Source organism: Acanthopagrus latus, chromosome 18 (genome assembly GCF_904848185.1).
Source record: "Acanthopagrus latus isolate v.2019 chromosome 18, fAcaLat1.1, whole genome shotgun sequence".
Taxonomy (NCBI): Eukaryota; Metazoa; Chordata; class Actinopteri; order Spariformes; family Sparidae; genus Acanthopagrus; species Acanthopagrus latus.
In genome coordinates, this window is record NC_051056.1 from 17,151,464 (window position 1) to 17,173,352 (window position 21,889).

General features: G+C 46.3%; 1 protein-coding gene across 3 annotated transcripts in view; it reads right to left on the minus strand.

Moving 5' to 3' along the window:
• The window catches only part of LOC119007729 (glutamate receptor 3), an 88,627-nt gene extending 67,843 nt beyond the window's left edge, over positions 1 to 20,784 (minus strand). For all 3 annotated transcript variants that reach the window (XM_037077584.1, XM_037077583.1, XM_037077585.1), the window contains exons 1-2: positions 20,518 to 20,784; positions 19,808 to 19,966 (exon numbers count right to left, since the gene is read on the minus strand). In XM_037077584.1, coding sequence (XP_036933479.1) covers positions 19,808 to 19,966; positions 20,518 to 20,596 — 238 coding nt within the window. In that variant the 5' untranslated portion in view covers positions 20,597 to 20,784. The remainder of the gene's footprint in view (positions 1 to 19,807; positions 19,967 to 20,517) is intronic.
• Positions 20,785 to 21,889: the final 1,105 nt, after the last annotated feature.

Genomic DNA, 21,889 nt, shown 5'->3' on the forward strand with positions numbered 1-21,889 from the left:
GGTCATCCCCCAAAGCATACATCCTCTTCAAGCGTGGCAGTATCTCTCTCCACCTGAGTGCCTCTCTGCTTCTCCCCTCTCACATTGTTTCCCCCATAATATCATCCCGCTCCATCGGTGGAGCAGAGATTGGTGGTGGACTTGTTTGAGGGAGAGGGGAAAAAAAAAAAAAGTGCACGGTACAGTCAGGAGAGAGGAGCAGTTCCGGCCCCCGGCCCCATCGCTCTCCGTAATTAAATAAAGATGAAATAAATGTTGTGCTGTAGGTGGAAATAAGGTGTCTGAACCTGTCTCCGACTCCGAAGAAATAACAAATCAGTTAATATAATTTGATGACTGTGTGAGTGTCACCTTGAATTTCAATAATGCTAATTTACTCACAAGTCCTCAGCCAACCATGTGCGTGCACACGGAGTGATTAGAGGAGCTTGCATGAGGACCGAGTCGTGGTAAACAGCACAAAGATAATTTGCTTTCATCTGCTCCTTCTCTATCCCTTCTTCTCCAATCTCATTTTCCTTTTTTTTTTTTCTTCCTCTGCAGCTAACCGTGCCTCCTCCACCACCTCCCCCTCCTCCTCCTCCTCCCCCATCCTGCTGCAGGGAACCATGCATCCCATCTCCAGTTCACTGGTCAAACACACACACTGTGTCGCCCTCATTCCCTTCTATAATCAGGACACTTGGCTGTGCTACGGGGATGTTACATTTCTGATGCATCACTTGAGATGGCTGGCCTGGAATGCTAGTTCAGAGGGATATGTAGTGTCCTGCGGGCATGCGGGGCTAATTCATAAAAAAAAAAAAACCTTTTCATGCACTCAGAGTATTAGGACTTCCATGTTCCTTCACAGCCCATGAGCCAGAGCTTTGCGCAGCCTTGGGAATGTGGTCGGGAACAATAAATGTCAGCGATGATTGTATCTCTTTTGCTGTGTTCCGTGTCTTTCTTAAGAAACCCGCGTTCTTTCTCTTTTTGGCCCCGTTGTTTCTCCTCTCAGCCACATGTCCTCCATTTCCTGCCCATGTCTCGGTCTCCTTCTCCCTCCGGTCCTTGTAGCTCCGCTTCCCGGTATCCCCCCCCACCCGCCTCCACCCACCCACCCACACCAGCCTACATCAGTACCAGCCTGCTCTGAAGAAGGGATGCTGTCACTGGGAGATAGCTCGTAAGTGCCCTGGGGGATTGCATCAGCTCTTGTCATATAGAGATGTGAAGTGCTTCAAACTGTTAACTCAAACGGCAGACCCAGATTCAAGAGCGACTCAACCGCAACGGTGCTGCGAAACGTTACGAGGAAGCTGTTACTTGTCCGCTCCATCAACATATAGCACCTATTTACACTTATCTGCTGGGGCAAATGACACGGAATACACACAAAGTCGAAAGAGAGCACCTGACAACACACCTGCGCTACACGCAGCACATGTATCCAATCTGGCAGACTGTAGTTTAATGTTATCGACTATTTTCTAAAAATGTGTTGCTTCATCTTAGGTTTCAATGCGAACTAGGGGTGTAGCGATGGTGAGACATAGATCGAAGCTACAGTAATGTTTAATTTATTTTCATTTACTTTGAACCTGACTCACATTGACGTGTCAGGTTAAAAAAACGTGTCCACTGCTATCGGACTCCCTTCACATCTCTAAGGCTCAACTGGCTCGTTTTGTCGGACTACAAGCGGCTCCCTGCATCTGTCCACTGACAAGCGCTCAGCACGGTGCATTCAGGGGCTTCTCCCCTAAACAACACACATTCTGTCGGATTCCGTTCAGATCGAACCTTTCAAAGACTTTTTGCTTTGCTTTGGTAAAGCAACATAATGTTGATTGGCATTTCGTGTGAGATCTGGCATCCCAACCCCCCGCCCCAGTTTCTGAGTGCAACACCACTGATGTAAATACAGATCCCAGGTCTGTTTGTGATGTAGACAGTGTTAAGTGTTGAAAACGTGTATCTTGAAGTACTACCCTTCCTCTGAAGTTATACAGTGCAGAGACAAGTGATGGGTGGGATGGGTGGCTGAGACAGAGACACCATTCCCCCTGTTACAAGACACTGAGCCATCAACGAGACTGTTTAAACAAACACTTAGTGGTGAGTGGAAACTCAGATTACTGTTATCATCTACTATCATCTAACCCAATAATTCAAAGCAAATTAAAGCAGCTGTTTTAAAGATGATATCATCTAAATGTACGGGCAGCTATAGTTATAGTCTCTCTCCTGCTCGCCCTGACAGTTTGGGAGGTGCGTCCATGTACATGTCTCTTCACACATGTACTCGTGTGTGTCTGACATGTACTTGAGTGTATGATGGATGATAGAGGATGAGGAGCCCGGCCTGGGGTTGCTCGCCCACCAAGAGATCAGCACCCCCCCACCCCCACACCCACCCACTCACACACTCTGCACTTAGATTTCAACGATGGGTGAATAAACTCTGTACTCACCTCAAGGAATGTACCTGTTTGTAAACTTCATGTCAAGATCCACACACCTTGCCGTAAATCTGCATTGCAGCCGGCCTAGATTTATTGCAAGAACACGGATGCGTATGCTTTTATTGTATTTCACAAGCGTCTACAACTGCAGAGTGGAAACACCCAGAGCATTTCCCTTCAATTCTAGACGCATTAGTAAAAGTCACATCAAAAAAGGGTTACTGGCCAGTAACTTTAACGGCTCGAATTAGTGTGTCTCCGTCAAAGAGGGAGCTGAGTGGCTCTACACAAAGCAGAAGCGTATAAAAAAGTCTCCGCTGCCTTGACAACTATTACAAGAAACAGATTCTTATTCCAACATGGCAGCCGCATATGTGAGATTTTTCGCTCACAGCTCTGATCCAAATGTAAGGTTTGAAATAACACAAGCAAGATTTTTGTCCCCAAAATATATCTTAAAGGTTTTATTATCCAAAACAAGTTTCTGACACCCCCTGAGGCTCAGGATTTTTTTTGTATAACACATGAAGCCCAGAACTTTGCAGGGGGGAGGGGGGAGCGGAAAACTTTAAATATGACAGCCATCATTTGTGAGAATAAACAAACTGAAATATTATTTAGTATATAGCAAAAGCAAGAATTAGCATGGCAAAGTGACACATTAGAATATTTACTTTGGTTTCTGTGAGCTATATAGCATATATTCCAGTGGAAGGCACATTCATAGAGCTGTGTGGTTACCAGGTCAGTAGTCAAATATCCTCTGAGCAGGAATTAATTGATACTTGCGTGCGTTTTTTTTCTTTCTTTTCCTTTTTCCTCTGAGCTCAAAGCAGATTAGTGTATTGAATTGAGAAGGACTTTATGGAAATCTGTGTGAAAGCATAAAATTCAGACTCTGGTTAGCGTGATTTACAATCTCTTTGAAGCTTCAAGAATCGGACCTAAAAGGCATCTATAGGGAATCCATTTACCCCGGCAACAGAGCGCGCTGACGAAGGGTTCCTATACAACCTACAACATTCCTAATAAGACGTGACCGTACTTCTGCTCGGTCTGCGAGAAAAGACAGAATTAAAACCCGAGAGCTTGCATGTGAACGGAGTGATAGAATTCTGTTTGTTGAATTTTTGCACGTTTGCCAAAGTAAGCCGAGGGAGGATTACTTATGCACACTGGAATTGTCTGCTTTTTGAAATGACCCGATATTCCAATTAAACAGAATATTTATGAACAATTTTCGGATGCAGCTGAATCACAGTGATTCGTGATTATATGTAATCATTGACAAGTCTTTCTTTTTTTTTTTTTAACAAGATGGCCAAATAGGACTGAAAAAGAAATGGGCTAAAAGATGGCAGACAAGTGACTATGAAGTGTTGATCAGGATAGTTATTATCTACTAATGTTGTTTCTACTCTACTGATGTCTTTAACAGTTCTTATTAAAGGGTGCCTTTTCATTTTTTTCCTTTCCTTCAGTGGTTCATAAAGCTTCTTGAAAGTTAAAAGGCCCAAAGTCCAAACCAACAGAAGTGCCTCTCTCCAATCGAAAAAAAAAAATGCTTTCAAAATGCCTTGTTAGTATCCTCGCCTTTAGTAATGTGACTTTGTGACATGGCACAATGTCGCCATGTCACACATTTGCATACATTTATGCTAAGCGGCTAGTTTGGCAAGGAAGAATTAATTCAGCACAGCTACTGTGTTGTTGTTGTTAGCAGTGCTGGCTCAGGTGTGTGTGAGATGACCAATCAGAGGAGGCTGGGTATTCAGCAGGGCGGGCCTTAAAGAGACAGGAGCCAAAGCAGTGTTTCAGACAGAGGGGGAATACAGAGCTGCAGCACTGGACAGTTTGGATGTGTGTTTTGAGCACTAAAGCATGTATGATGTTGTTTATACTCTAATATCACTTCTCCTTCTAACAGTGCCTCTTCCAGTCTCACCTTTGTAAATTTATGTAACAAATATGACCAACATGAGTCTTATCAATCTGAAAACATAGTTAAAACTGTACAGGATTTAGCCCCATCCATGGTCTTCATTCAGAACCTTTGTTCCATCATTAATAATTCCTGACACATCAAAAGGTTTTCCTGCTGCAAATTACTATGTTTATGGTGGCCCGAGGATGAGAAACTGATCGGGGACCAGAGACACTGGGGTCAGATGTGGCCCACCAGCACATACTTCCCGATCACTGCGTTCATCAAATATTCTCTTTCCTCCCTTGTATTTCTCTGCAGCCCTTCAACCAGCAGCTCCTTTCTCCTCTCCACCTGCCATCATGATGATATAGGCCTGTACTTGTGAGAGGAGAGAGGCTGGCGAGCAATCCCCAAGGGACTCAATGACTCTCAACTCCATCTCGTTCTGACAGACATTTTCACCTTCAAGGTCTTACCATCATGCCTTTGTTTGAATACAGGGCGGAGAGCGCCACGCGGGTCAAACAGACCTACATGCTACAGACGACCTGCACATGTGCTGATGTCTTCATTATTGTGGCTCTGCCCTCCGTTTGACCAAACTAAAGAGTCGTTATGCAGAGCGATAGAGAACGAGGCCTGAGCAAGTATGCCGTTCAAATGCTCGATACCTCTGCCATTTCAACAGTGCAGATAACGCTGTTGTGATGGTGGCTAGGGGAGATTGGATGGTTTGCCGAGTAACTCTAGGGGGAAACAGTTTGATAGGACACAGCCGATACATGCAGAAATACCACTTTGCATGCCCTCGTCCGCAGCATGTCATTTCCTTGACACACGCAATTAAGTGCTATCTATGCGAGCAGATAACAAACCTAAACCCTTGGCCCCCTCGCTTCACCTCAAGAGCCGTGCTCCGAGATGCCGGCCCATCACGCTGAACAAATAACAATCCCTTTTCGTCGACAGGCTCATGCAGTCCACCATTTGCTGCAATGCAGAGGCGAGAGGAGCGCTACAGGACTTGTCTTATCCTTTTCAGAGATGATCACTCCTCTCACCTTCAGGAAGATTCCACCACAGCGCGAGGCACGAGGACAGCAGCTAAACACTGACCCTTTGAGCGTGTCTGTGTGCATTTTTAAGGAGGATTCAGCAGAGTATGAAACATGTAAGGCTTATGATATTCTGTAATTGGATTTCCAAGAAAGCTGGTGACAAAGTCCCTCACACACCACTAATCCTCCCAATCAGCACTGCGGGGCCTGAAGCGCGCTCGTCCTCGCAGATGAATGTTGTGGAGGGGAAGCGAAAGGGGCATGAAGCGAGGAAGGGGCGCAGGGATCGGGAGTGTGGCGTGGACGGCGCCGCGACCGCATGAGGACGGACAGCCGCTGACGGCGTGACGACGTGTCCTTACACACACAGTCCAATCACCATCTTTGTGCCGGGAGAGAGACGAGTAAGAGGAGGCAGGACACCCGGGACAGCTGGGGAAAGGAACGAGGGAGACAGGGTTCAACGTGTCAGACCACAACAGCAAACATTCAAACTGTTGCTGTCAGAAGCGGTCTGGGCTCCTGCCTTCACCGCAAACAGGGAAGATTAGCTGTGCTGAATCAGAGGAAACAGTTCACTTTAGGACTCCGTGACAGATGCCTTTGAGAGAAAAAAAAAAAAAAAGGATACAAAGAGAGAGAGAGAAAAGTCTCAGCCTTATCAGAGAGATAAAAATAATAGTTTAAGAAGATGCCTCTTCATTAACAGACCTGAGTGCGGGAGAGGAGCCGGGCTCGCCTGGGAAAAAGCTTGAGGTGATATTTCAGGGTACAGAGAGCCGCACCCCGACTGACTTGTTCTGAATCAAATTCTAAACAGCAGGTGAAATATCTGGCAGCTCTCTTGTTCCTGTTCTTATTTGGATGATTGCAAAAAAAAAAAAAGGCAGAGAAAGTCTTCCAGATGCCTGGCAGGCACATATATTTTTCCATCAACGTCAAAGCGCTGGTTTGTTTGTCCTGCCCTCCTGTACACATCGATTCTATCCGAATCCTCAGTCCCGCTTCCTAAACTAGCTTCTGTTTGTCATGTTCCCTTGTACTCAGCTCCAAGACAGGATGGCAATGCGTCTTGAAATTTCCATATTCCAGTTAGGGCGCAAACCGCGTGAGTTTAATGCTTCCTGACTGGTGGTTTCTGTCCTTTAGGGAGATTTCCGATCTGCGTGTCCCGTGCGTTGGCCTACACGCACGCGCGAGGCCAAGAGTGTGCCGTGCAGGGGCCACCGAGAGCGGATGACTATCGGCCAGTCTCACGAGGTCCACTTCCCGCGCATGTAAACTAAGCCAGCGCCCCCGGTGTCACTAATCAAATTACGTGTCACAACTCATATCTTATGGCGCTGAAACGAACGGAGCCGAGCCACTGCTGGATCGGCATTGTGCAGCTTGATTACGAGGCTGGATTTTAAAACAGCACCTCTCCAGGACCGTGTCGCTCTCTCTCGCTCTTTGCCTTTCTCTGAAGAATAATGGAAGGACAGGAGATGGGCGCAGTTGTTTAACCTTGAAGACATCACATAAAGAATTCCCTCTCCTACGCAGCCCTCAATCCGGGCCTGGTTAAGTATGTAGAGTCCAGTGCCACTTTTCATCTTATTAGTGCCCTTGCTGAGACGGTGCTCCATTCCTGAATGATAATGGTGGAGGTGGTATAAGGAGAGGGAGACGGAAAACAGAGGGCGACGACAGTGAGTGAGCCGTAATCCTATATATGCCAGGTCCCCGGCAGACAAACCCCTTAAATGTGCCTCACTCACCTTACTTTTCTAAAGCAAATTTCCCCACAAAAGCCAATAAAGATTGTCAGACAGGGGCTTCACTTCAGAGCCATTTCATATCAAGAGACGAGAGCAAGAAGTTTTTTTCTGGCATTAGATGAAAAGATGTGCTCCATTTTTATTCTCAGTGGACCCTCCATTGTCTGGATATGTGCCTGGACACTAACGCCAATAACAAGAGGTTCAGTCTAATTTGGTGGCTGTCTGATGTCTTGTCTGATATGGTCCCCGTGCCGCGCTGTATTCGAGCCGGAATATGGCCGAGGTTTAGAGATATCTCATGTCTCGTGACAGCACGATAAAGACACGTCTGAATGGAATCAGTGTGGTAGACCGATCGGCAAAGGCGAAACTGAAAGCTAAATTGGAGCGTTTGGCTCTGAATACTGATTTTGTCATTTGAAGGTCAGTTCAACAAGGCTCTGATGATATCTCCGCCATACACCAAGTGTTATTTGGCCATATAGGTTGTTTCGACAGAAGTTTCTTCCAGCATCTTGATACAGTGGAGAAGGAAATAGCCTACAGAGCTCACATGAAAGAGTCCCTGAATAGGGGTGGGACACGGGATGTTTGATCATGATATTTTATCCAGACAGTCCCAAACAGACTCCCCTGACATTTTGACTTGAGTCATGACTTCAGGACGTGAACTTAATTAACCCCGGCTGAAACTTTTCGTGAGGCCTGGATGTATCCTTCTATTAAACATTTGAACTCCAGGGCTGTTCGGCTTTCTGGCTTTTTGGCCCTCTGCCCGTTTGTGGCTATTTTACATTTGAATGTCGACGCACATGGACACGCTCCTTTTAGACTCTTTGCACTGTTTTTAAAGCTACCGCAAGGAGTCTCAATTCAATATGAATGCCTCTATATGATCCACATTAGCAAGACCGTCAGAGTGTCAGAGAATTTCTCAGCCAAAGTTCCAGTGAGTGGAACGTACAATGACGAGGCAGGAGGAGATCTTTTTCTTTAGATAATTGTATGTAATTTTGACATTGAGTCCTCCAGAATCAAGTTCTTTGTAGGAGCTTTAACATGATATAATTTAACTTGTTAAAATCAGTGAAACAGACAGCAATGCAGCGAATGCAAAATTCAAGATTGTTGCCTTTTTAAGGTACTTTTTCTTCTTCAGGTACACAGACATTATGATACATGGTTGAAGATTGTCTTGCAATGTACCAAGTCCTGTGATTCCCAGCCATAGTCTTAAAATCTCGTTCCAGCCATAGAAATAGTGGTTTATCACAAGGTAGGTTTTATTTCCAGGCTGTTGTTTCCATGGGTTATGATATCATCGTACTCACCAAATTACTTGTCCAGATGGAGGTAAACCTAAAGGTGAGCACACCCCTTAATATCAGTAATAAACTGTCATTATACAGGCAAACTGTGATTCTAAAAAGTTGGAATAACTTAAAGTTTCCTTCAGCAGTGTTTCCTGGTTATAAAGAGTGAAAGAACCATTCCAGTCATTACCATCGTGTTGAAAGTGGAGTCAGTAATCTTGATGGACTTCTCCAAAGCTATATCCGCTGCTTCCTACCATTGATGTAAGTGAGGGGGCAGACTGACACGTTAGTTTGTGTCATATACATTTTTAATGGTACCTGCATTTTGTCCTAATCGCATTTCTTTCTTGTACTGGAAAAAAAAAAAAAATAACAAGGCTGAGACACAACTTCTACAGCGGTAAAACTCATCATGCGACAAGAGTCTTCATTACACCTAAATATTTCATTCAGTTCCAGGGCGTCCTCGGGCTAAAAAGCTTTACTCAGAGACAAACCCCCTGAAATTGGGAGTGAAACGTTCACTGACTTTTCACAAACTTCGGCCACTTGAGAGCAAATTCCAAACTTAAGCTTCTTTATGCATAAAAGACCCAAAGTCTATCCCCTTACAGCTTAGTGATGGGCACACAGTAGCAGCGGCGGCAGCAGGAGGACTACAATGGGCAGGAGGAAAATATATTGCACAAAGTTGTTGAGTGAAAAAAAAAAAAAGCAAAAGGAAACTGATGAGAATTCTCTGTGCCCTTGACATATCTAAAAATGGTATGTCGTTCGCTCTTACAGTCAATTTGCCCTTTAAAGAGACTACATACTGTAGTTTCCTTTATGGCAAGTTAATTTCAAAGTGGACATCAGGCTACTTCTGCCCACTGTCCACTTCACAAGTATTATGGGCCTGATACTGAATGTATACAGCTCATCTGCAGAGGCATATGGTTCCACAGACGGCATATTCAGCTCGCTTTGTTTCAGTGCAGCAGACAGGTATGTGCAGAGATGAAGGAAGAGCCGCTGTGTGCTTACAATCCAGTTCACATCACAAGCGCAGGCGTACACAATCACAGTAGTTGGTCACTTCATCTCTCCATCTCCAGCACCGTGCCGCTCTCCTGCACTATTCCCTCCGCTCATAAACATAGCTAAGCCACTTAACTCTCCCAAGTCCTTTTTCATCACATTCTCACACTGTCAGGGCTGCAAAAGGGCACCGGCATCTGAGAGAAGCTTCCCATTGAGGCCTTGTGGAATGGATTCACTCCAAACGGCCTTTTCATTCTGCAGCTGCGATGGATTAGCTCTGTCATGGGTCCAGATGAGGTTTGCCTTCCTGATCTGCACACCACGCCGGGCAAAATAAAGCCACGCCACCGAGATAAAAGACGGAAGGGAAGAATAAAATTAAGGGACAGGAATGGCGCCCGGCGGCCGGACGGACGGTCGATGATGGAACACTTCAATATTTCATCACAGAGTCATGCATGGACACACAAACACGGACAGCGGCCTGGGAGCTACCGCCCACAGGTTTTATGAAGCCATGTGTGAAATGGCAAGAGCCCCACAACAGCACTCTCTGAATTAACCATTGGAGGGAGAAAACAGAGGAGGGGCACGGTCGAGCGAGCACATCATGTTCACTTAATTCTCACTCATGGGGATAGTGAGCGCTAAGGACAGGAGAACGGCAGTAAGACGCATGTCAAGTAAGCCAACACCGCCTCGTCACAGTGAGTTGCCGTTCTCCTTCACACCTGGAAAAAAAAAAAAAAATACTCCAACTCTCGTTGGTAGCCACGCCTCTGACGACCGGGCGGCAGATGCCGGGCGGCACTTCGGAGCTTCATAGCGTTCATAGCGCATAATCGACGGCCGCCGGATTTTCGTTCCGCTCTTCGTGGCGCTCGTGTAGATTCGATTAAACTCGCTCAGTGTGAATCAGTGAACAATCAGAACTATATTGGCGCTTGTAGCGGTGACAACACAGATAAAGTGATTTGAGTGGCTCTTCAGGCCCGCCAGAAGATATTTCTGTTTCGGTGTCATCAGCAGTTTATTCCAGCACGTCAACAGATCCCGCTCTGACACTGCCCGGGCTCCACAATCTACAACCACAATCACACTTGCAGTAATTGTCTATAAATCCACGCTGTCTCCAGAGGTATGGCTCTTGCATTATGTCTTTCATTACATAAGATGTGGTTAATATTAACCACAGAGGCTATTCATGGCATGTGTTATTTGCATCTCTGTATCACTGCAAGGAATATGCTAATATCTACTTCTTTCTTTTTTTTTTTTTCTTCTCCTCGCTCCTCTCCTTCAGCTTGTATGCTAGAGTGCCCGTACACTAGTTTCACAAGGTTATGATGCTTCAGTGGCCCGGCGACTGTGAACTGTCACAAGCAATCAGTTATGATGGAGCCCTTGTTTCTGCACAGACATGCAGCTTTGGCAGGGGGCTGTGATAGAGACTGCCTCTTTTGAAACAGGCCAGAAACGTGCGGATCAATCTGCTCAGTCGGCAGACGGAAGGCTGGAAGCTGGAAGCCCCGTCGCACTGTGATCCAATATTTACTAGTTGGGAGAGTACATCGTGACACTCCCTGTTGATGTTTTGTATTCACCACGACGCCAGCCTGATGTCCCCCTCATTTTTGACTGTCTTTAGCTCAGAAAATATATTCTCCGCCACCACACACACACACACACACACACACACACACAGAGGGAACCAAAACAACAAACAGGTAATAATGCAGTCCAAGTGTACCGAGAAGATTATACAGCACATAGGTGCCAATTAATGCTTTTTTCTTCAGGCTCGCTCACAAATAATGAAAGGCCGAAAAGTGTTTTCCTTGGAAGCTGTCTGACCTTGGTCAGGACAATGCAGTCAGCAGCTCCTATTGAGGAGGACTACAGAGTTCCCTCTTTTTTCTTTTGGACGCAGTGAAGTCAGTCCAATGCAGCAACTTCCGATGAGGCACGATGCGGATGTGCTATTCCAGCTCAAGTAGGGGATTACTGATTCAGTGATTATGGGTATTGTAGGGGAGTCTAGTGAATGGCCAATAGCTAGCTGAGTGTGACTGCAACGGCTGCAGGAACATAGCTGTAATGGGCTTTGTGGGAGAGATTAAATATATATAAAGAGAGAGAGATAGAAATGAGAAAGACGGGAGGAGGGGATGGGGGTGAGGGGGGGAGCCGAAGTGAAAAATGCTGACTGCAATGTCAGAGATCTTTTCAAGTGACAAGTTTGGAAAATGCTCTTCCTTTCTTCTTCTTCACCCACTCTGTCCCTGCCTCTTCAAAAGTGGTGCATGAGGGTAAATGACATCTGGAAATGAAAAATAATCTCTGCCACAAACGACGTACCCCACTCTCCTTGAGAGGTTTTTCTCATTGAGAAAACAAAATGGAAAGCAGCCATCACATGGAGCTGAGCTGCTTGGCAGACATATCCCTGAGATCCACCTGAGATGAATAGTTCACAATGGCAGCCTGCGCCCCCCCCCCCCCCCCCCCCCCACCCCCACCCCACCGTTCATTTTACTTAAAATGCACCACATGCACAGGCTGTTTCTTATCATAAACAGTGTTTTTTTTCTTTTCCCTGCGACGAATGCTCACAATGCACGGCTAAGAATTTCTGCGTCTTCCTCCTGTGTGGTCCCCTCATAGTGTTTATCGCCGCTTTCTCATATGGTCACAGGGCGCCTCTTGTTCATCGCAACGCAGCCCCGATATCATCTTCAATAACAGAGCACAGACTTAGGCTGTCATTGTTGACTTATAGTTCAGAAACCGCCCTATTATTTGGACAGTGGTGAACAGATGTGCGCCGCCTAGATGGGCTGTCATGTCGCATTATGCCTGCCGACGAAACACGGGGGTTTGATCTACGCCTCGCATTCATGGGCTCGTTGTAAAGCTCCCATACGGGTCAGTGCTGCACAGACTGTTCTGCAACTTATTCTTTGTTGGTGGGTTAATGGTGACATCTGTTTTTTTTTATTGATCAGCTGTGGAGTAAACGGTTTTTATAGGTGTGGCAATTTATCTGTCAGCAAATATCAGAAGTGTTAAAGCTTTATGAGCGGTCCTACATGCCCCAGTCCGATGCAGTATGTAATGCAGTACGTAACTTTGGCATCAGTTGCCATGTTGATACTTGGTCCAGTCGTTCCATGTTGGCCAAGCTGAAATAACTGCAGGCTGGAGGGTGATGATATCTTCAGGGCGCCATGACAGTCCGACCATAATCATATCACCTTAATCCCTCCCCTCACTTGCAATTCATCACGTCCCCGCGAAATTGCACAGATAGATAAAGGAAATCAATAAGAAATTCAAAGTCTCCTGCGTCCCCACAGCGGGTTCTGAACACCACCACAAAAGATTGATAACTGTCCGTGCTGGAGAAATCTTTGAAAAGTACTGATGTAAATCTGTCCGAGTGATTTACCGAGCCCCCACATCAAAGGCAAGTCTCCAACCCCATATGCTTTATTTTATATTCCATAGCTGCCGAAATGGCCAAATGCCCAGTGTTTGCGAAAGATGGATGGAGATTTGAAGCTACCACAGCAGCGAGGAAGGAAAGCTGTTGTTTTATCAAACAACATCTGCCAGCGCCATTGATTCCAAGACAAATAACACTCCGACAGCAACACTTCTCCTCAGGTTGGGCTTAAGAGGATCTTTTGATATTCTGATTAAAAATTCATTGTGTTGAATCTGCCTTAGAGTGTGTTCTATGTTTCCCGTTCTGAATCTCATTACGGCTTCAGCTGTGCGCCTGACTTCAGAATAAATAAATAAAAATACAGCGGAGGGCATCTCATGGCCGGAAAATTAGGTCAAAATAATGTTCCCTGTGGAGGTTTGGCTTCTGGAATCATTCCAGCGTTTTATGTGTTTGCAGTATGAGAAAGCTTTAACCTCACGTGACCACAACAAAGTGCACCAGCGACTGCAGTGATGCCAGCAGAGACGTAGGGTGAGCAGGGTAGGTTACCAGTATTTCGTCGGCGCTAAACTTGCAGTGTTTGGCTGCACAGTCATTATTAGTCTTAATGAAGATTCCTGAAGAAATGATGGTAATAGCTCTGCCAGACATTTTAAAGCTTCAGCCCAAACATGTGACTCTGCCTCATCTTTGCCATCTGAACCACCCTGTCAGTCAACCCCTTCCGCTCACGTCCCCACTCCCCTCTCAGAGGCCCCCGCAGTTCCCAGAGCATGTAACCTCATCCAGGGCCGTTACTGTACCACTCATCTGACTGAGCCGCCTCGACAGGCCTCTGAGACCGCCTGGCCCGCTGGCCTCGAAATCGCCCCATTACGTTACAGAACGGTGGCTCATGTTTCTCTCCGAGGGCTTTTGCACAGTCATGGTGCTCATCAAATACGCTCCCTCCTTGTTTACTCTTTGCATTTGAAATAAATCTTTGCATCCTGCATATCTTTTTTTTTTTTTTTTTTTTTTATTGTGCTAGCTGGACTCAGGAAGAGACACAGGGTGAGCCGGCGGTATTTTTTCACCGTGACCTTTACTTTGGATAAAAGATGAAGTGTGTCATGGGAGCTTCAGTGGAAAGCAGCGAGATGCTCACTGACAAATGTGAGGAGGGAGACGGGATGTGTCCGTCTATGCATGTGTGACTGCATACGCCCACAGTGTCTGTCTGTGCGACTCTGCGCTTATGTGCACACACATGCATGCATATGCACACGCCATAAACAAACCTCCATCTGTGCCTCCAACACAGCTGGACTGTGATGGCATGTCCCGGTACAACCCCCATCGCCCGGAGAAGTCTCTGTCTCTCGCTTGCACACAGTCACACACCCATGCGCACACATGCCCTCTGTATAAAACACTCCTTAATCACATCCTCTCCTCTCTCCTCTTTCGTTCTCTTACGGCAGTCACTGTCTCCTAGCGCTCACTTTTCCACTCTCTCTCCCAGCTTCCCCCTGCCACGTTTCCCCGGTCACACCTTTCGAGCTGAGTTACAGCCTGCAAGAACAAGAAGCGTGGCACTACTACAATCACCTGAGGAGCTTCCCTCAACCACAGCTCGCTGCGTAAACATGTCTGCCTGTCGCTTTGTTTACCGTCCTTTCACACACCACCACCACCAACAACGGCCCCAAAAGCTATACTCAACGTTACACGCGAAGATTTGGTAAGGGGCCCTCTCGTCTGCGCTTCGGAACATATGCCATTTGCCACATGTGCTCAGTCATAGCATAGGCCGCCGGTGTAAAGAGACTGTTGGTGTTTCTGGGCAACATGTGCAGAGCTTGCACTCTCCGTGTGGGCGTAAAGGTCAGCGGAGAAGATGTTTCTAAGGATGTGTTGTGTCTAGACAAAAAATTATACTGATGCTCTGTTTCTGTGAGTGTTTATGATACTCCCTAATCCATAATGTTGATACCTCACATCCATGTAAATACAGACATCCGCCGGAGTTTTCTTCCCGACTGCTTAATCAAATGCCAAGCGGCTTAAAGGGGATCCGCACAGCTTCTGGTCCCGATACAGTACCCGGGACGACGTCTCTGACACGTCACGACCATACATCAGCCTGCACCATGTGGAATAAAACATGCAATCAGGATGCAGCACACAAATGTGTCTGCATGACAAAGCTGCATGAACCTCTTGCATCACAAGCAGTGTTGAAGGTGCAATATGTCAGAATTTAAGTTAGTTAGTTTAAGTGTAAGTTTAAGTTAAGTTTTTAAATCATGATGTCTGTGTGAGCCAAAAGCTCCTGTGCTAACACTATTGCTCCAAGCTCCCAGGCCGTACCACTACATATATGGCCAACCAGGCTACCGAGTAAAATGGCAGCTGCAGTTAGATGTTACTCTGGTGATATGCTGACCTCTATTTGGTTTGAGTATGACCACAACAGCTGGCCAATTCTTACATGCTGGATATTAAAAGCAACATTTTTGATATTTTGCAGCTCACAGTGGTTCACATTTCGCAGAGGTTTTTTTTTTTATCTTTTATGGATTAATGAAATTAAACACAATACATTGATAAGTGAGCCTCAGAGGTGCTAGCAGGCAGACTGTTATTACCTTTCTAGCTGCAAGAAAACTCCTACACAATGTCTAAATTGCAAAAATAGATTTATTTGCAACATTTCAGGACTAGACCTTCAACAGTTTGATATAGAGATAAGCCACCCCTAAAAGGGAGCGGCTGCAAGCCTTCAACCAATCACACTCCCCGTGTATAATTTAGATAAATAACATCAACTTACTGACTGAAAGTGAACATCTCTATATAACTGCATGGGTTGCATCCAAAATATTGGATGTTGCAACAACCAAACTGTAGACATAAACAGATAAATTCATGTTAAGTGGACTCTGAAATTCCCAAAAGTTAATTACAACAAGATAAGTGAAATACAGCAACATTAAATACATATGGAACTTTATAATAAATGCAAAATAGCAAATAACAGTCACAGGTAAGCAAATAGGTCCCTACAAGCCCCCCTAAAACTTCCCTTATCTGTTCCCCCTTGTTCCCAGTCTCTGTGCTAGGCTAGGCTAGCAGGTTACAGGCTCCAGCTACCTTACAGATACAAGAGTGGTGTTAATCTCCTCATCTAACGCTCGGCAAGAAAGCAAACACGCATACGTCTCAAAATGCCAAGCTATTCATTTAACCTCCTCCCCTCACGGCACCTTACAGCCGCCCTGCTCTTCTCTCTTGTCCCTCCGTTCTTTTGCCTTTGGAAATGAAAAATTGCAATCACAGAGACGTGTCTCGCTCTGCCTTTTACTTTTTTTCTCCTCTTCCCAATGTTGGAGCAAACACAAGCTTCTACAAGCAGCAAAGGGAGACAGTGGCTGAAACAGTGCAGCCAGAGAAGCATCTGCTGCTGCCAGGGCTTAAGGACCTGGAGGATTCAATAAAAGAGGGGTAGGCACATGTAAAAGGGCTGGCAGAGGGGACACAGACCATTAGCTTAATGACAGAATGAGGGATGAGGAATAGGGAGATGAGATTCAAAAGCCAAGCATTGCAAAATTTGCCTTTAACAGGAATTCAAGGCGAGTAATCTAATAAATAGCGTGGCGAGGAAAAAGGGGAGGGGGTGCTTGATGTTTTTTTTTCTGCTTCGCCTCAGGTAAAGAAGGAGAAGGAGAAGGGTAAACAGGAGAGAAAAGGATGGCGGCGTCATTAACTTGGCTAGCCATGACCATCAGGAACATTAATGCCGTCTGCTCTGCCTTCTTTAAACAGCTACCCTTTGCTTTGAACTACCCCGTCTTCTCGGTGAGCATACCTGACTCCTAGCTCCGACAGCCATTATGGACCCTGCACTGGTAATTACACATTGCACAATTTCTGATGTCACTTCAAAGCAACAACAGCCCTGACACCAAAGCACACGCCGTGCCTCTGCCGGCACAAAGCCAGGCCTTGAGGATTACTGAAGCCACACATTGTTTTGCTGCCGGTCACTAATTCAATTAATAGCATAAGGCTTTAAACGGACTTGAAAGAAATTGCTCTGACACGTGACTACGCCTCCGTCATACCTACAGTGAGAATTTCCATATTTAGTGTGGGGGTTTTTTTTTGTTTTGTTTTGTTTTTTCATGAAAAGCAACATAAAACTCCGAGCGAGTTTAATCAGAGAGACTGTGCGCAGGTCCTCTTGCTCCTCTGCCTCCATTATATCATTTAAAAGGATGTACAGCAAATGAGGGGGAGTGATGATCTATGTGATGAGTCAGAGGAGAGGGCCTTGGCAGCATGTGTCCCAGAGTTAAAGGGAGAATGCACACCAAAGCACAAGTAATGTCAGCACTAAGAGTCCAAGGCAAAACACACACACACACAAAAAAAGAAAGAAAGAAAAACGCTGTCATTTCAATGACTCTGCAGGGCCCGAGGCAGCCACATCTCATCTTGATCAAAGAAATGAAGGAAAATAGATTCACCCCCCCCCCCCAAAAAAAACGCATAAACACCACTTTTGTGCAATCTAACTTTGCCCCGATCATAAACTAGATGTGTGTGGTGTTGCTGACAAAGGTCTGAGTCGCCCACACGGGGCTGTTGATGACAAAGGAAATTTTGAATGTCCACTAAATTATTGTGACAGCTTGCAGAACAAACAACGGCGCTGACCAATCTGAAACTCTGGACGCAGGAGGTCCTCGCTCACCAGGGGCAAAGCCACAAAGGCCTGAAAGTCAGCAGATAAGTGGTATTTAATAACCATCATGTCTATTTTGTCCACCACATCGGTAGAGACAATCTGAGGTGCTCGTGGATTGTTGTGAGCTCAGCATGAGCTGTCTGTGGTTTGCGAGCTCAGCGTGACGAGAGTCTCAGGGCACTACCTTGAAAAAAAAAAAAAAAAAGAAAAAAACGCCTCATATCATGCATTAAACCAGATACGAAACAGAACTGCATCTCAAAGTGTTCTGTGGTCCGTCTCTGCTCAAAGCTTAGCTGACTACAATTAAATGGAGGACTTGGAGTGGGTTAAGTGTAGAACTCCTTCCTGCATGATGTAAACATTCACCACAGAGGAGGAATCTCTAGAAAAGAAGATCGTTAATGTGCACATCAAAGCCGAAGCAGTGCTCTCACCAAACACGGTAATGGTATTTGACAATCGCTCTTGTGTTTTTGCATCGCTGCACAGTCGATCCCTGTTAGGCACTGGTGGCACTGCATCTTTAAAAGCTAGGAGTTTTCTTGTGTGTGAAGTTCGAGGCGGTCCTGACACTGTGCTCTTGATGGAGATGCCGAGACGTGGCAGCGAGAAACGGGGCCATTGCTCCCACAGGAGCCCCTTCCTCGCACTAAAGCTCTGTCTGCCCCTGAATTTAATTAGATTCTGATATCAAGCCTTTTCCTCCTATGCTTCCCTTCCTCTTCAACATGCGTGAAATTGCACGGCACTATCTATTATTTATTCACTCTCATTTGCTTATTGTTTCTTATGGATGCCTTCGTTAGGGCACTTGCAGCTCTGCTGCCTGTGATATGGCGCTCTTCTTCATCTCCCTCACCGCTCAGGCCCACCTCCTCTGCAGGTCTGAGCCCAACTCATTTGCTGGCGTTGGTTGGGGAGCTATGGATTTTTTTTTTCCCCCCTTTCACCCAATGACAGCACGGTGAGGTGCTATGAGGGCTGGGTGCTAATGAGCTGACTCTGCAATGCTGGGGGAGATGCTCTGTAGCACAGGGGGGAGTCAGAGGACGGTGAGGCGGGGATGCTCTGGCACAAGGAGAGTCAGAGGGGGCCATTATGACCGTGCCACGCCGGGGTTAGAGGGACTCAACCGTGCCAGACAGACAGAGACGCTCGTCTCTAAAGTCGGCCATTCAGCCAAACTGAAGTCGTCACTTAAAATGACACCACAAAATGGCACTCTCGACTCTATTTATTCCACTTTTCCCGTCCACTCAGTTTCAGCCAATTTCAAGAGAGTGTAGTCGAATGGGGGGGGGGCTCAAGAAAACAGTGGTTAAATGGGGGATCAGCCACTGCGCCAGTTGCACCATGGGATGCTCGTATCCACGTAACAGGACCCATGGAGAGGCACGGTGGACAAAAAAAAAAAAAAAAAAAAAAATCAAGTGTTTTATATAACAGATACCAGGTCATGTGGAAAGCCATTCATGTGAACAAACTGTACGATATGTGAGATTTAACAGGCAGTTTCCACTATACAACATGTGAACTCCCTCCAGCACAGAGGCCTTGAATCACAGGCTTCCTGTGACCTGCTGCATTTTCCCTCTCAGGGGCCAGCATGTACACAGCATGATGCCGAAGGAGCTTATTATAATGTGTCCCTATAATGTCAGGTCTGGAAAAACTGAAGAGATGCAGAGACTGCAGATGTGGCAGCAGTACTGTGATTTGCCTCCACATCTAATGTCTATAAAATGAAAGTCTACATTTATATCTTTGAAAAAAAAAAGGAGAAGAGGCGTATGCATGCTGTGCTAAAACCAAAGGACAACTACGCAGGAGCAGAACAGAGACATCTGGATTCCCACACGCTCCTGTAATTCCCACCTAGACTTCTCTGAACCTCGGTGAAGTGAGATGAACTTGACTGCCCCCCTCCCTCCTCCCCTCCCCCCGGATTGAGATGCTGCGGCCACACATGTTCGAGTTTTGAACATGAATAATTCCGCTCACCCCCGTCCCTGCGTGGACACTCGCCGGGAAGGACGTGTGGATGGAGACGTGAGACGGGTGACGAGGGGAAAGGACACACTTACACGCATGGGTGACCGAGAAGCTGTTGGACGACTCGAGGTTGTCGACGTTGTAGTTGAGGTGGAAAGGCTTCTCCGTGGTGTTTTGGTTGGTGTTGTAGAGTTGGACGGCGAACCTGAACGCGCTGTGCTCCTGCACCGTGGAACGCATGAACAGTCCCCCTTTGAAGAGATGGAAAACCAAGAAGATCAGAACAGTGTGCGGAGCTCGCTCGTTCACTCCGTGCGTGTTGCTGTGAGAAAGAGGCTGACTGCTGTTTGAAAGAACAACTGTGATGCATTTTTTTTTTTTTTAAACCAGTGCGCCAGTGTGTAACTCTTCAGATCGAGCGGGGTGGTGGTGGTGGTACTGGGGGGCGGGAAGAGAAGCAAACTGACCGTCTTCCTCATAAAACACTCCGCTCATCTTCAGCCAGTGGTTACAACGAGAACACTCAACGCTACATGCAGGTTAAATCTTGTGTATTTATTTTTTTATTTTTTTTATTTTTTTTAGCGTGCAGCAGCTGGAACATCAAGTAAGTCTGGTCCGTCACTGCGCAGAGCTCCGGCGCTCCGTCCGGATCTCTCCGGTGCACAAGGAAGAAATTTTTTTTTTTTTTTTTTTGCAACCTTGCGTTTGATTTCAACCCGCACAAACCCCGCTCGATCTGCAGTCTGTTCACACTGGCAAGAGAAAAAACAACAACAACAACAACAAAACAAACACTTACCGATATTAATCTGATTGGGAAATCCTGCGAACGATCTGTCAAAGAGCCACAGTAGGAACAAAACCACGCGCTGTGCCATTTTTCTTCTTCTTCTTCTTCTTCTCTCTCCTCCTGTCTGTTCAACTCCTTAAAAGGGTCTGTCTATGCAGATTCATATGTTCTGGGTGAAAAGCCGGCCGCGATGGATATCCAGTGGAAAGATGATGGTCGCTCACAGTGCGCCAATTAGGTTCATTGAGGTGCAGCCCAGCTGCAGAGCAACTAAGAGAGAGGCTGAGGGAGAGAGAGACAGAGAGAGAGAGACAGAGAGAGAGAGAGAGAGAGAGAGAGGGGAGGGAGGGGGCTGGTGTGGAGGTGGAGGAGGGGGGGAAAGAGCTGATCTGAACTCCGATTGGACCCGAGGCGGCGGGCCAGTGTTGGTCAAACTTGATCTGACGTTAAATAATAAAAAATATAAATAATAATAATAATATAAATAAGTAAATGGTGGGGGGGGGGCAGCCTCAGCCTGCTCGATTACGACGGCTTGGAACAAGCGCTGCACTTGTCAATATTAGCCGATCAATAGAAAAACACTGCAATCTCAGGTGGCCAATGACTCCGAGCAGCCCGGCCCTCATCCAGCTGCTGCTGCTGCTGCTGCTGCTGCTGCTGCTCATCCCGGCGCGTGAGGAGGGAACGCGGAGAGCGCGCGGTCACGTTCCCGTGCCAAAGTTTGCGCGCAATGTTGAGTGTCCCTGTTTTCATCCGGTCTGCAAATATACTCTACAACACTGACACCTCTTTTTTTTAAGGTTAGAGATGGGTAGAGTAAAAGATAAAGTTCAGAACACACACACACACACACACACACACACACACACACACAAACACACACACAGGAGGGCAGCGGGTCCAACAGAGCTGTCTGTGGTCCTGAAAGGTGACTGAACACCCATTTTCTCACCTCAAATTGGACAGAGCTCTCTCTCCTCTTTGGGAGGGTTTAACAACAACCGGCCCGGCTGATAACTGTGAGTAAAAATCTGCATCCCCTGTTATTTACTTGAAGTTTGACTCTGTCTCTAATGAAACATCTATCATTCCCGTGATTCTGCCTCAGAGAGAACAATTAAGGGATTACTGGCCCATTTATCACCCTCAGCAAAGCGCTTTGAAAATTGAGTTTTTAATTGCATTGCAAATGGCTGGGGCTTCGGCTATTGATACTGCAATGCACCGAGTCCTCTTTAACATGGGGACAGACTGTGTGACCTGTTTTAAAGGGACAGTTTTGCTTATGTGTCCAGATAACTAGAGTGTTTTGGTGCGAGCTGCCGGTGGAGATGTCTGCCTTCCCTTCAATATGGCGGAGTCAACAGCAGTATCTCTT